The following is a 15,866-nucleotide window of genomic DNA, read 5'->3' on the forward strand; positions in this document are numbered from 1 at the left end:
TATTTTAGTGAGGGAGGGATTAATTTGGTAAGGGGAGTGGATAAATAGCTGCTAATTTATTCAAATTATAATGGGCATGAACCTGATTACATCACCGATGAGGGGGTGGGGAAATCGTTAATTGTGATCGCACTGGCTAGATTTGCAACTTGCAGGTTTTGCTGGATATTGAGAGCACACACTCTCCAGTGATCTCTCAGGCAGGAGAGTGCAGGCTCAAGGTCCTGGCTGGGGAGTGTCTGCGTATGTGTGCAGGAGAGAATGACAGTTTTGGAGAGTGGCGAGGTGAGGGAGAGTCTGTCTTACTGTCAGTCTCAGGTTTCTCGCGTGCTCTCTCTCTCATTGCCACACACCAACACTTAAACACACCCACTCATAGTGGATGAGTGAATGAGTACTCTGAGACTGGGAGTGAGCCTGGCGTGCGCACACACACACACACACACACACTGACCCTCTCACACTCTAGTCATTTTTATTAATTACTCTTTTTTTTAAACTTAACTATTTATTGCTCTGACATTGCTTTATCATTACTCAGCAATTGTGTATTTTCATGATACCTCAATTTTCAGAAAAATCAGTTTAATGTAGTGCAAAAGCTAATATTTCCAAAATTTGCTCTTCAACCCCTTGAATGAGAAACAGAATATCTAAATGTGCCCCTTCACCACAACACTCCCCTTGCAGTGATGTCTCTGTACTTGGCTCTGAGTCATCAGTTTGACTTAAATGATCTACACTGTACTTGATTAATTATCAAACTAACATAATTGACCACAGAAAAATTGAGAATTGCTCTGCAGCTCAAAACAAGGCAATAACCTGCTCACTGACACTAAGTTTGGATTCCACCAAGGTCCCGCAGCTCCTGACCTTATTAAAACCCTGGTCCAAACATAAAGAAAAGAAATGAATGCAAGAGGTGAGGTGAGAGTGACTGCCCCTGACATAAGGCATTTGACCGAGTATGGCATTAAGGAGAACTCACAAAAAATGGAGACAATGGGAATTAGGGGAATATTCTTCACTAGTTGGAGTCATATCTAGCACAAAGGAAGATAGTTTTGATTTTGAAGGTCAATCTTGGGTCAGCTGGTGTGCAGAAGTTTCTCACGGTAGGATCCTAAGACGAATGATCTTCAATTGCTTCACCAGTGACCTTCCTTCCATGCTATGTGCAGAAGTGAGAATTGTAAAAACTTCAATGAGGCCATTGAGGGTGGCCTCTTATTGCTTGCCCAATTTGTTGTAGATATAACTGGGAGTGTCAGGTCTCCAGGCACTCCGATTGCTGACTCAAAGCTTGTAACACTCTGTGAACTTAAATAGAGCTTGCATAATGAAAGAGAATCAGGTGAAAGGATACCAACCTCCGCTGACTTATTTCAAGGATGTTCACAAATGATTACACCATGTTCAGCACATTGGTGACTGCTTAGATATTGAAGCAGTCCATGTCTATTCTATCTGATTTCAGACTTGTACTATGACACGTCGAGAGAAATGGAGGGACCTATTTTACCATTTTGATTAAGTGTTGGGCGGACTTGAAACTGGGAGTGTTTCAGATCTGAGTTTTAGACCCGTTCTGATGCACCCCTGTATGCACTCTGTCTGAAAAAATATCAGTGATTCCGAATCACACTGCACAAGCCTGTGGGCGGGGCTTAACAGACCCAAAATCCTGCAGCTCTGATCAGAGTCTTCAACCACGCACCCACAGAAAAAAAACGATAGAATGTGGCTCCCGGTGCCAGATTACTCCTAGGTCAGATAATGCCTCCCCCTGACCCCCACAGACATTGCCCCATCCCCACAACATTACTTGACCCCCTTATCCTTCCAGCCCCCTTCCCCGCTTCCCCCTCACTGATCACAGGCAGAGTGGCAGCAGATCCCCCGGCTCCCTCACTGATCTCAGGCAGCGCGGCAGTGGACCTCTCTCCTCCCTCGCCACCAATCTCAAGCAGAGAGCCGTCGGACACTTGGCACTTACCTCCTCACTAACTGGAAGCATTCGACTTTTGTGAAGTATGTCTGTTTCGTGCTAAAACTGGATGGGCGAATGCGGTGATAAAGGGGGATGTGCCGCTGAGGTTGGGTGTGCAGCCCATTAACTCAATTTAAATGCATGCAAATGCACTTAAATAGCCGTCATGCCTGTTTTGGGCAGGATCCTGATTGCGACGATTTTCGGGCCTTGGTAAAGAACATGACATAAGAACATAAGAAATAGGAGCAGGAGTAGGCCATCTAGCCCTTCGAGCCTGCCCCGCCATTTAATAAGATCATGGCTGATCTGTCGCTGCTCAGTTCCACATTCCCGCCCTCTCCCCATAACCCTTAATCCCCTCTCCTATCAAAAACCCATCAACCCGCGTCTTAAAAATATTTAGCGAGGCAGCCTCCACCACTTCAACGGGCAGAGAATTCCAGAGATTCACCACCCTTTGAGTGAAGAAGTTCCTCCTCAACTCCGTTCTAAACCGCCCCCCCTTTATCTTGAGGCTGTGCCCTCTAGTCCTACTGTCCTTTCTGAGCGGGAAGAGTCTCTCCACCTCTATCCTATCCATCCCATTCATCATCTTATATGTCTCAATGAGATCTCCCCTCATTCTTCTAAACTCTAACGAGTACAAGCCTAGTTTATTCAGCCTCTCCTCATAGCTCAACCCCCTCAACTCCGGTATCAGCCTAGTAAATCTCCTCTGCACTCCCTCCAAGGCCAAAATATCTTTGCGCAGGTGCGGCGCCCAAAACTGCACACAGTACTCCAGCTGCAGCCTCACCAGTGCCCCATACAGCTGCAGCAAGACCTCCCTACTTTTATATTCAATCCCCCTCGCTATGAAGGCCAGCATCCCATTCGCCTTCCTGACCACCTGCTGCACCTGCAAGCTGGGTTTTTGCGACTCATGCACAAGGACCCCGAGGTCCCTCTGCACCGTCGCCTGCTGCAGTTTTTCGCCCCGTAAGTAATAGTCCTTCCTACCATTCTTCCTACCAAAGTGGACCATCTCGCACTTGCCATTTGCCATTTCCTGGCCCATTCGCCCAGCCTATCTAGATCCTTCTGCAGACTCTCCACACCCTCCGCACAATTTGCCGTTCCACCAATCTTGGTGTCATCAGCAAATTTCGACACCCTACACTCGGTTCCCTCCTCCAGATCATCTATATAAATGGTAAAAAGCTGAGGCCCCAGCACCGACCCCTGGGGCACTCCACTAGTCACCATCCGCCAATCCGAATAGCACCCATTGACCCCCACTCTCTGCCTCCTATTTGACAACCAAGGGGGGAACTGGCGCGGCAGAAGGTGCAAATTGCACTACTCTTCTCACGCCCGACTTTACCAAGTTGTCGTGCCTGAAAATGGGTGCAATGCAATGGTAAAATCAGGTCCTGAGTGTTCCAATCAATAAAACTAACTCCAAAAACAATTACCAAAAAATAAAATTTAAATGTCATGGCTACTAACCTACCCTGAACCTTTGATAATATTCGTAATTATATAAATTGTACTGTTAGAAATACTCCACTGGTGATCACTCCCTCTGTCCTGTTGTTCTCAGGGTCCATTATTTCAGGCAGCACATGGGAGCATCGACCCTCAGCCTTATTACCGGGCATGTGTGGCTGAGCTGTGCAGCTGCGTGGAGAAGGTATCGTGTTTGTGCAGCTTACTGTCAGCCTATTCCTTCCGTGCCCTGAGGAATGGAGTCATCTTAAACTGGAGAAATGAAACACTATGTGGTGAGTGCCAGGGCATCATCCTAAGTTGGCCTGCAGCTGGTCAGATGGAGCTGGTACCTGAGAATGGTCAGTTTTTCTGCGCCATCAACATTTATATCATGCTTTTTAACTTAGAAGCACTTTGAAGGATTATCAAACAAAATATGACACTGAGCCTCACATAGAGACATTGGGACAGATGACCAACGGCTTGATCAAAGAGTTAGAATTTAAGAAGTATCCTAATGGAGGAAATGGAAAGTAGGGAGGCCAAGTTTTGGGTAGAAAATTCCAGAACTGCGGCACAGCCACTGGTAGTCGGCTTGAATTACAGACCAGCTGAGAACTGAACTCTGCCTTATATCAGAGATTGGAAATGGTGAATCAGTTTTCCAGCAGTAATGTTTTACCCTATTCACCTAACTCTTCTTCAGTTGCTCCTCCTGTCCAATAACAGGGGTGATCTGCAGCAGCTAATAGGTGGTGCTGATCCGAGGCTGAGGGAACAGGTCTGGAGAAGCTGCAGCAAGTGTGTAGCTGCTGATTTTCTTTCTGAGCTGCACTCATCTTTCAGCAGCATGTAGAATTATAGTATCCCTATAGTGCGAAAGGAAGCCATTCAGCCCATCGTGTCTGCACTGACTTTCTGATAGAGCATCTTATTCAGCCCTACCCCATCCCCGTAATTCCATATATTTATCTTGCTAATCCCCCAAACCTTCACATCTTTGGACACTAAGGGGCAATTTAGCATGGCCAATCCACCTAACCTGCACATTTTTGGGCTAAGAGGGGAAACTGAAGGAAACCTACGCAGACACGGGGAAGATGTGCAAACTCCACACAGACAGTCACCCAAAGTTGGAATTGAACCCAGGTCCCTGGCGCTGTGAGGCAGCAATGCTAAGCACTGTGCCACCATGCCACCCAATGTAGGATCACAATTTTAAATGTTTTGGGAGTTACAGGTAGCATCCCGCAAACACCCTGCATCAGCATAACGCCTTCGGTGTGAGTTATAATCACCAGTCAACAATAGATAGTCAAGGTGAGGGGTTGAACAGCATTTCTGTAAAGCCCTGCCATTTTCTGCTCTTCATTGTCCTTCTCCACAATTACTCATGCACACATTTTTTCTCCTCTTTGTTTCCCACCTTTTAACACAATGGATAGATGGAGTTATGATACAATCAGCTATAATCCAACTGAATGGTGGCATAGGGGCTGGAAAGCCCTATTCCTGTCCCATGTCTTCTGAAGCTGTTGAAACTTGCTGAGATATTTCTACTCCATTAACCAAGTGCCCATTCTTTGTTGCAGATGATGACATTGACAAAGGTCATTCTCCAGGAGGTGGCATTATTGCAACTAAGCTCATTCCTTATCTCATCCCATTCCAGTACATGTTTTTTAAGTGAGGCTACTGTTAAGGCTCAAGATCAGGAACTCTGTTTTCTTTTTGTTTACTTCCCACTTCCTGACACACACAGGCAAATTGCAACACACCAGTTGGATGTCTTCAGTTAATTAAGTACAGGACTATGATCTTTAGGTCTGTACAGCTCATGATCACCATGGCAATGCATTTACCCTCTGAGCCAGTGGAACACCAATTTCAAGAATAATGTTCTGTGATTGTGTGATATTAGAATCTGTCTAAGTCTGTATCTAAGAGAGTTTTTCCCCAGGGAACTCTTGCTCAATAAATAATGCTTTCAATTCTGTGTTCTGTTTCTCAGATGTAAGTTGCAATGGTGGCTCGAGTTATAGCGAATGCAGCTGCTCTGAGACCTGTTCTACCTCCCAACAGCCAGACACCCAGTGCTTCACTACTGTCTGCGTGCCTGGTTGCCAGTGTCCTGCAGGTAACAATGGGAAATATACACAATATAAGATCAGTTCCCATGTTCGAATATACATCTACCTATCATAGAATTAAAATCACATCAGAATAACAGAAATATCCTTAACCTCATCAGATCTCTTTCAATCCCTACCCAACTCTGACTCTGTCCCTCTTCTCTAACTAAACCACAGTTCAATTTTCAACCAATCACCATTATTGCATTACGTGGCAGTGCATAGCACCAATCCAGATTTACTGCAGTTGATACCAACAGCCTCAATTCACTGTTAAGAGTCTGAGCCAACTGTCCCCATTCGCTGTGTTCTGTGGCAGTCTATGACTGATGGATCAAGGGCTGTACCAATGAAATATTCTGTACCCACTGCCACTGCATTGACAGGTGCTCTATACTAATTGAGGGCTTTTTGGCAGTGCTGGTGGCAAATTAATAGTGACTAAGTATAGGCGGCACATTAGTTAGTATTGCTGCTTCATAGCGCCGGAGACATGGGTTATATTCCCAGCCTGGGGTGACTGTCTGTGTGAAGTTTGCACATTCTCCCCATGGCTGCATGGGTTTCCTCTGAGTTTTCCGGTTTCTTCTCACAGTCCAAAATCTGCAGGTTTGGAGGACTGGCCATGCTAGATTGCCCCTTAGTGTCCCAAGATGTGTAGGTTGGATAGATTGGCGTGCTAAATTGATGAGGCTGTAGAATTCCACCTTCATACTTCCTTTGGTTAGCAACGATTGATTCCTTGAGGGAAACTTGAGATCCTGGTAAAATATCAAATTTTGCACCCCAACATCTATGGAAAAGTTTCTCACAGTCAACAGAAGGAAACTTAATAATTCACATTTTGCATTCACTGTGTGAGACTATTTTTAGTTTGCTTTCACTTGTCCTGAATAAGATCTGAATATTATCATTTAAGAAACTAATCATAGTACAAAATTGGTTTGAAAACCATATGGGTTAATAAGTTTAATTCTTGGCTTACTAGCCATCAAAAAATGAACGGCAGCATTGAGTTGCTCCTCCAGTATTATTTTTAAAATGCTTTGCACCTGGTTACCAAAATAATAGGGCAGTAGCTCCAGTAACTCGGGTTAAAAATCACGCACGTAGCTCCGTTCCTGCCCACAGTCTCAAAGCTACAACTGGATTCAGTTTAAGATATCAGAATAACTCTCTGTTCAGTTTTGAGATCAACAGAACATGCAGGAAGTTGTTCTGCGTTCCCCCACCTCAAGTACAAGTCAAAAGAAACACTCCAAAGCAAAATCTATTGAAACAGGCCTCGACCTGCTTGCATTTCTGGTGTTAGGCACTTAGTACCAGTGCTTGGGTTAGAGGGAAGAAATTTGAATGTTTAAAGGTATATTTCTTGCTTTCTGTGCAAATCACTGCACATTTTCCCAACTGCTTTGTGTGACAGAAAACAACAAATACTTGCATTCATGTAGCATCTTTAACCTAGTTAAACATCCCTAGGTGCATCAGGGACTCAAAGGAGGAGGGGGAAGAGTAAAATGAAGAAATAAGAATCCAGGTCTTGTATACTTTCAAATGGAATACCAGTAAAATGGCAAAATAAGAATACTCATCTGAATTGTTTTTATTTCTGGGGACACGCAGGGGAAAAAATGGATGCTAAGCAGCCGGAGATTAGGAGAGGTAGCCAAAAGCTCAGTCAAAGAGGTAAATTTTAAGGAAGGTCTAAAAGGAGGGAAGAGATTTAAGAAGGGATTACACAAACTGCGACTGAAAGCATGGCCACCAATGTTGGGGTAAAGGGAGAGAGGTGTTTCACAAAAGGCTGGAGTCCCGTGGACAAGAATTGAGGCAAGGCTTGTCATGTTGAAGGAGGTTACAGAAACAGGGAATGTGACCACAATAATGTTTCCAGCTTCAGTTAATCTAAAGTTGGATCTCCTGTCAATATAATGGAGGGAATTTTATGCTCCCCTCAGGTGAGTTCTGTGGTGGGGGATGAGTGTAAAATTGCATAGTTGGGATTTCCTGTGGGATCCCACCCATCCCGACCCAGGGCTAATTTCATGATGGGATGGGCAGGGCCTTGGTGGGGGGAGGTGGTGGAACTTGCCCTTGATTCTAGTAAAGACCTTTACTTGGCCACTTTATGTAAGGGCCTTTTCCAATCCAGCCTCAATTTTCAGGCTGGCAGGCATAGGTCGGAGGAAGGTGGGAAACTGAAAAAGAAACAATTCTCCAAGTGGGCGGGAAGTGGTGGGAGAGTCGCCTCAATCAGCAGACCCCTTTCCTCCAGAACCTGGGTGTGCTCTGGTCTACCTCCTAATGGCATGACTGAACATAAGAACATAAGAAATAGGAGCAGGAGTAGGCCATCTAGTCCTTCGAGCCTGCCCCGCCATTCAATAAGATCATGGCTGATCTGTCGTGGCTCAGTTCCACATTCCCGCCCTCTCCCCATAACCCTTAATCCCCTCGCTTATCAAAAACCCATCAACCCACGTCTTAAAAATATTTAGCGAGGCAGCCTCCACCACTTCAACGGGCAGAGAATTCCAGAGATTCACCACCCTTTGAGTGAAGAAGTTCCTCTTCAACTCCGTTCTAAACCGCGCCCCCCTTTATCTTGAGGCTGTGCCCCCTAGTCCTACTGTCCTTTCTGAGCGAGAAGAGTCTCTCCACCTCTATCCTATCCATCCCATTCATCATCTTATACGTCTCAATGAGATCTCCCCTCATTCTTCTAAACTCTAACGAGTACAAGCCTAGTTTATTCAGCCTCTCCTCACAGCTCAACCCCCTCAACTCCGGTATCAGCCTAGTAAACCTCCTCTGCACTCCCTCCAAGGCCAAAATATCCTTGCGTAAGTACGGCGACCAAAACTGTGCACAGTACTCCAGCTGCGGCCTCACCAATGCCCTATACAATGCCCTATGACTGCCCCTTCCCCAACCCCTACCCCCCAGGGAATCCTTACGCTCCTGCCTCTGGTGGGAACTTGTTATGCACCAACCCTCAGGACGGCACGCAAAGATTCTGCCCAAAGTGTAATCTGTTTTAAGAACATAAGAAATAGGAACAGGAGTAGGCCATCTGGCCCTTCAAGCCTGCCCCGCCATTCAATAAGATCATGGCTGATCTGTCGTGGCTCAGTTCCACATTCCCGCCCTCTCCCCATAACCCTTAATCCCCTCTCTTATCAAAAACCCATCAACCCGCGCCTTAAAAATATTTAGCGAGGTAGCCTCCACCACTTCAACGGGCAGAGAATTCCAGAGATTCACCACCCTTTGAGTGAAGAAGTTCTTCCTCAACTCCATTCTAAACCGCCCCCCCTTTATCTTGAGGCTGTGCAACTTTTTTGTTTCGGTCTTCACGGAGGAGGACATGAATAATTTGCCGGGTGTTAGAGATGGAAAGGTGGTAGGACTGGAGGGTCTCGATGACATTACTGTTACTAGAGAGGCGGTGCTCGACAGACTGGAGGGGCTGATTGTGGACAAGTCCCCAGGACTGGATGGAATACATCCGAGGGTTCTGAAGGAAATGGCGGAGGCGATAGTGGATGCCTTGGTGGTTATTTTCCAGACGTCGCTGGATTCTGGGGAAGTGCCGGAAGATTGGAAAGCGGCTAATGTTACGCCGTTGTTTAAGAAGGGTGCCAGGCAAAAGGCAGGGAATTATAGGCCGGTTAGTTTAACGTCTGTTGTAGGTAAAATGTTAGAATCCGTCATCAAGGAGGAAATAGCGAGGCATCTTGAGGGGAATTGCTTGATAGAGCAGACGCAGCACGGTTTCGTTAAGGGGAAGTCGTGTCTGACAAATTTACTGGAGTTCTATGAGGATGTGTCTAGGGCGGTGGATAGAGGAGAGCCGGTGGATGTGGTCTTTCTTGATTTTCAGAAGGCGTTTGACAAGGTGCCTCACAAGAGGTTATTGCAGAAGGTCAGGGGACATGGAGTTGGGGGTAGGGTGTTAGCGTGGATAGAGGACTGGTTGTCAAATAGGAGGCAGAGAGTGGGGGTTAATGGGTGCTATTCGGATTGGCGGTTGGTGACTAGTGGAGTGCCTCAGGGGTCGGTGCTGGGGCCTCAGCTATTTACCATTTATATAGATGACCTGGAGGAGAGAACCGAGTGTATGGTGTCGAAATTTGCTGATGACACCAAGATTGGTGGAACGGCAAATTGCGCGGAGGGTGTGGAGAGTCTGCAGAAGGATCTAGATAGGCTGGGCGAATGGGCCAGGAACTGGCAAATGGAATTTAATGTTGGCAAGTGCGAGGTGGTCCACTTTGGTAGGAATAATGGTAGGAAGGACTATTACTTACGTGGCGAAAAACTGCAGCAGGCGACGGTGCAGAGGGACCTCAGGGTCCTTGTGCATGAGTCGCAAAAACCCAGCTTGCAGGTGCAGCAGGTGGTCAGGAAGGCGAATGGGATGCTGGCCTTCATAGCGAGGGGGATTGAATATAAAAGTAGGGAGGTCTTGCTGCGGCTGTATAGGGCATTGGTGAGGCCGCAGCTAGAGTACTGTGCGCAGTTTTGGGCGCCATACTTACACAAGGATATTTTGGCCTTGGAGGGAGTGCAGAGGAGGTTTACTAGGCTGATACCGGAGTTGAGGGGGTTGAGCTATGAGGAGAGGCTGAATAAACTGGGCTTGTACTCGTTAGAGTTTAGAAGAATGAGGGGAGATCTCATTGAGGCGTATAAGATGATGAATGAGATGGACAGGATAGAGGTGCTGTGAGGTGTTTTGGAACATCTTGTGGATGTGAAAGGTGATACATCCTTGTCAATGGTCATTTTTTTGATAATCAAAATGGTTTATATTAAGTCTGTAGTATCGCGGAAAGGCTTGTGATTCTTTTGCTCTTGAAATTATTAGGCAAACTTAAATTCTCTTCTACTTCAATCTGATTCCATTGGTTTCTGCAAAGTTGTGACATTTAGGTTAGATCTTCAGCGAATTATTCATGACCAAGTGTTGTTCCTAGTTCCTCAGACATGTTTCCTAAGTTTTGTTGAATGAAGTGATGCCAATACTGCTCCTTGTCTCATTGACTCAACTGAAACATCTTTCTTTTGTTGGCTGCACAAGTTTCTTTCAGTTTCCATTTGGTTCACTACTACTAGCCATGAAACTGTCTCCTACATTAGAACATCAAAGGAATGTTGTTTATCTCTATCAAAGTATGCGTCACCTTTTATTTCTATAAAAATGCTTCGAGGTCTTCAGTGTGTTCATTATCATGTGATCTTGCAGCTCATAATTTTACCAGAAGTTGGCAACTGCTGGACAGTAAGGCGATCCTTAAGGTCTTTCCAGAAACTGTTCTGAAACGTGGATGTTGAAATGTTTTATAATCAACATAAACGGAGTACATAGCAGGCTCGTTAGCCTATTTTATTACCTCCGTATTTTGGACTTTTTCATTCATTTTAAAATGGATCCCTTGAAACTCATGCCAGTCAAAATCCTGCCAATCCAAAAAGCAAATACACATTCAACTCTTTATTTTCTGTCTCATAGACACTTCTCTATCTTCGCAGCTATATTCCTTACAGTAACACATACTTTAATTTTTATATCAAACCTCTTTGACAAATGCTTTTTGAAATGTATCATATGGATCTTCTAGTGGTGGTGATGTGTTACAGTTCACTCAGGAAATCGGAGTTCCTGTAGTAACATACACCTTCACATGCATGTTGTAGTCTGGAGTTAGGAATAATGATGGTAGAGGCTCCACCTTTCTTCCCATCCCTTGGCTGACCAGGAATATCTCCCATTGTTATTGCCTGCCGTTGATTTGTGTTGGAAGGATTTCAACACAGAGGTTGGATAGGCTTGGGTTGTTTTTGTTGGAGCAGAGAAGACTGAGGGGTGACCGGATCGAGCTGCGCAAGATTATGAGGAGCATTGACAGAATGGATAAGGAGCAGCTGTTTCCCTTGGTTGAAGGGTCAGTCATGAGGGGACATAGATTGAAGATGAGGGGCAGGAAGTTTGGGGGGATGTGAGGAGAAGCCTTTTTACCCAGTGGGTGGTAATGGTTTGGAATGAGCTGCCTGGGAAGGTGGTAGAGGCGGATTGCCTCACTGGCATGCCATAACATTCAAGACAATGAGCCAAGTGCTGATAAACGGGATTAGGTGGGAAGTTAGGTGTTTCTCACGTGTTGCTGCAGACTCAATGGGCCTCTTCTGCATGTTCGATTCTATGATTTGTAAGTTGTTACTCAATCTGGTTGGCTGCCTTATGACCACACCTTCCTTGGCGATAAAGTCCTGGGCTAGGAGTTGAACCCAGAGTTTCTGACTCAGACCCATTGTGCAATATGTCCTGCTCGTGAAATCATCTAGCATCATGCCTAAAATTTTTGAGCTTTGGCAAATTATAACTAACACATCTCCGGTATTCTCATCTATCCCTTTCGATGTTCTCAGCTGGACGGAAGGTAGAGTGTTTATCTTGCTTTGGTCCACTGTTTTATTCATTACCACTGTCATTTTTGGACTGAAATAAATTTCCGATGTTTAACTTTTTCTGTATCTCTGGCATTGTCCAATTTTTCTGACTAAATTCTGTGGTTCCGCTTCCTTATCCTCTAACACTGTCACGTCTCAATGAGTTTTTAATGGGCGTGTCTGCTGGTCCTTTCAAAGTTAGCTATTGTTTGTGATGCTCTGTCCTCCCCTTTTAGGCTTGACGTTGCAGTTACTCACATTATTATTCCCAAAGTAATTATTCCCAAGATAGTCCTTGCTTATCATGTCGCCATTTTCCGGTTTATTACTCGTAACTGTTTTAAAGAAAGATGTATATGGAAACCCTGGCATTAGTGGCATTGGGTACAAAAAAATGAAATCAGGCTAAACCTATATGAATGGATGGACAGTCTCAGTTTTATTATTGCGTCCAATTGTGTGGGGCAACAAATTAGGAAGGATAACGGTACAGAGGTGATTTTCCAGATTTTGGCGGTATGGGAATTTTAGATTTGTAGAAAACAGCTGGGATTGTTTGAGAAGGTTAGGAGGTGATTTAGTTAAAAGTTATGAGGGATGCATCCTTTCCTTGCTCAATATCCCCCATGCTCTCACTTCTCAGCAGGGACTAATGGGTGCTGGGATCTTGACTTTACACTTGCTAACTCAGAATGCTTTATAGTGTTCCTCTTCCTATTTTCTAGGTCTCTTCATGCATCAGTCAAATTGTTTGCCACCTTCACTGTGTCCAGTGGAATCAGTTTACAGCCAGAGAGGGACCTCCTCCCTTCCAAGTTTGTGATGGTGCACAGCAGTGGTCTGCTTATACTCACACGTTGATTAACTTTACTATGAATCCTCATGGTTTGATGATGGGAGGGTTGGTAAGCCTTCACTGAGTGGATTTGGACATATAGCTGGCCTGAAACTGGAGAACATACACTGGAGGATGGATGACAACTTTTAAGACCTGTGACTTTGTGAAGTACTTTGTTAGATACCAAAACTGTGAACTACTGATCGACAGATTATTGAACAGAATTTTATTTATTCAGATGGTACAGCTCCCATATTATTACCTCATTAGAATTGAGAACTACTCTGTACAGTATTGTATAAATCATATTATTCCTTTAATCAAAATCTTTCTATGGAACGTACTATTTGAGTTCTTACTGTTTTTGTACATGAAATGAGAGACTGGATTTACATTAAAATACTGTTATTAGTAAGAGTTTAAATGATACCAATTGTTCATTCCTTTCTGTCTTTATTCTGTGAAGGATGTCTCTGCTCAGTTGGTGTAGCACCAGTATCTATGTGTTTGTAAAAGATTATTTCAGTTCACTATTTCTAATGATATTATGTTGAGGTGAGGTGCCTATCTTAAACCAGGTGGAATTGTTAGAATGAGATGGTGAGGTAGGACTGATTTGCAAAAGTAATGCAACCCATTTTACTCATTTCAGTTTAACTGATGCCGTATGATAATCACCCTCCTCAACTTTACCTTTTAGTTTAGTCACTTAATTTTCTTTTTGATTTGTTTTTGATTTGATTTATTATTGTCACATGTATTAGTATACAGTAAAATGTATTGTTTCTTGCATGCGACACAAAGCTTACCATTCATAGAGGAGAAAGTGCAGAATGTAGTGTTCCAGTCATAGCTAGAGTGTAGAGAAAGATCAATTTAATGCGAGGTAGGTCCATTCAAAAGTTTGATGGCAGAAGGGAAGAAGCTGTCCTTGAGTTGGTTGGTATTCTGGTCTTTCTGCCATCCACTGCATTGCCCAAACCCCTCATCCCAATCAGACAGGGCAAAATGTGGGTTTCCCATGGTGAGTTCCCCAGCATCTTTGCTTCTTAGAAGAACAGAAATGGGAAAAATGAGAAGTTTGGAATGGCCACCCAATGCGACATTCATATCTCAGAATACCGGCAGAGGTCTGCCAATCTGCATTTCCATCAGTAACATCCTGAAAGGGAGGAAAAACCATTCTTTATTGTGAAGAACGTTTGTGCCACATTGCATCGGAGACCTCTTTAATATAACCTCAAGCTGTAGTACTTTATACATTCTAGATTCCTGGTTTGTAAGAGCTGTCTACTGGGAAACTCCTGCAATTATCTCACCATTCTATTGCCATCATATACACAACCTTCACAATGGTTATCTACACATACAACCTCTAAAAGCCATTTTTATTGGCCCAGAGTTTTGCACCTAATTCAAGTTCGCAGAGATGGCAGAATTCCTGGCTCCATGAACCTGATCTTTTTTAAAAAAAAAAGTCCACCCAGACATCAGCTTTTCATAGTCATAGAATCCTACAGTGCAGGAGACTACCATTTAGCCCATTGAGTCTGCACTGACCACAATCCCAACTAGGCCCTATCCCTGTAACCCCATGCATTTACCCTAGCTAGTCCCCATGACACAGAGGAAATTTAGCATGGTCAATCCACCTAACCCGCACATCTTTGGACTGTGGGAGGAAACTGGAGCACCCAAAGGAAACCCACGCAGACATGGGGACAATGTGCAAACTCCAAACAGTGACCCAAGCCGGGAATCATACTTGGGTCTCTGGTGCTGAGGCAGCAGTGCCAATCACTGTACTGCCCTATCCAGGGAGACTAGAAAACAGACTCTGAGCAGTTTGATTGATAGCTTCAAGCGGTTGCAGAACATAAAGATTTGTTTTCCAAAGGTGACCTGGGAGCATATCTAAATGATTACCTTACCTCTCTAAAGGTGTACCACTATCTAAACAGATCCACCAAGTTCAGACCAGCTCTTCCTGGTTGAATCTACGATTCTATGACTATGAAAAGCTGACGTCTGGCCGGACTTTTTTTTTAAAAAGATCAGGTTCATGGAGCCAGGAATTCTGCCATCTCTGCGAACTTGAATTAGGTGCAAAACTCTGGGCCAATAAAAATGGCTTTTAGAGGTTGTATGTGTAGATAACCATTGTGAAGGTTGTGTATATGATGGCAATAGAATGGTGAAATAATTGCAGGAGTTTCCCATTAGACAGCTCTTACAAACCAGGAATCTAGAATGTATAAAGTACTACAGCTTGAGGTTATATTAAAGAGGTCTCCGATGCAATGTGGCACAAACGTTCTTCACAATAAAGAATGGTTTTTCCTCCCTTTCAGGATGTTACTGATGGAAATGCAGATTGGCAGACCTCTGCCGGTATTCTGAGATATGAATGTTGCGTGGGTGGCCATTCCAAACTTCTCATTTTTCCCATTTCTTTTCTTCCAAGAAGCAAAGATGTATTCATGGGCACAGGAATAGAGTTGGGGAGTGGTTCACACACACACACACGTCTAAGGGTGGGAGCTGGCCACTTAAATCATCAGCTGCCTCTGCTGAAATAGGATTTTTGTACTTCAGGTATGTGAAACCCATACACCCTTAGACGTGTGTGTGTGTGTGAACCACTCCCCAACTCTATTCCTGTGCCCATGAATACAGTGCCGTGTATTGGGGCAGCACTTAGAATTTTTGATCATTTCTGCTATTTTCACCATGACGATGAGCCTCTTTGTCACCCTGTCTGTCATGGTGAGATTCTGCGTCACGCAGGACTTTTCTATGATAAATATTGTATGTTTCACTATTTAAAAATAAGGGATCACTCATTTAAGACACAGACGAAAACAAAATTTTTCTCTCAGAGGGGGCATGAGTCTCTGGAACTTTCGCCCTGAAAAGGCTGTGGAAACAGAGGCTGGAATTTTATCACCTCACCCACCTCAGAATCGGGGCGAGTGAG

The 15,866-nt window shown here is 44.4% G+C and overlaps 1 protein-coding gene across 1 annotated transcript in view; it reads left to right on the plus strand.

Moving 5' to 3' along the window:
- LOC145344465 (kielin/chordin-like protein) overlaps positions 1–13,265 on the plus strand; it is a 304,857-nt gene extending 291,592 nt beyond the window's left edge. Inside the window, exons 42-44 of the mRNA XM_080191611.1 lie at positions 3,579–3,771; positions 5,478–5,603; positions 12,777–13,265. Of these exons, the coding sequence (XP_080047737.1) occupies positions 3,579–3,771; positions 5,478–5,603; positions 12,777–12,874 (417 nt within the window). The 3' untranslated portion in view covers positions 12,875–13,265. The remainder of the gene's footprint in view (positions 1–3,578; positions 3,772–5,477; positions 5,604–12,776) is intronic.
- The last annotated feature ends 2,601 nt before the right edge of the window (positions 13,266–15,866 follow it).

Source organism: Carcharhinus amblyrhynchos, chromosome 6 (genome assembly GCF_965287045.1).
Source record: "Carcharhinus amblyrhynchos chromosome 6, sCarAmb.v2.hapA, whole genome shotgun sequence".
NCBI classification, from domain to species: Eukaryota; Metazoa; Chordata; class Chondrichthyes; order Carcharhiniformes; family Carcharhinidae; genus Carcharhinus; species Carcharhinus amblyrhynchos.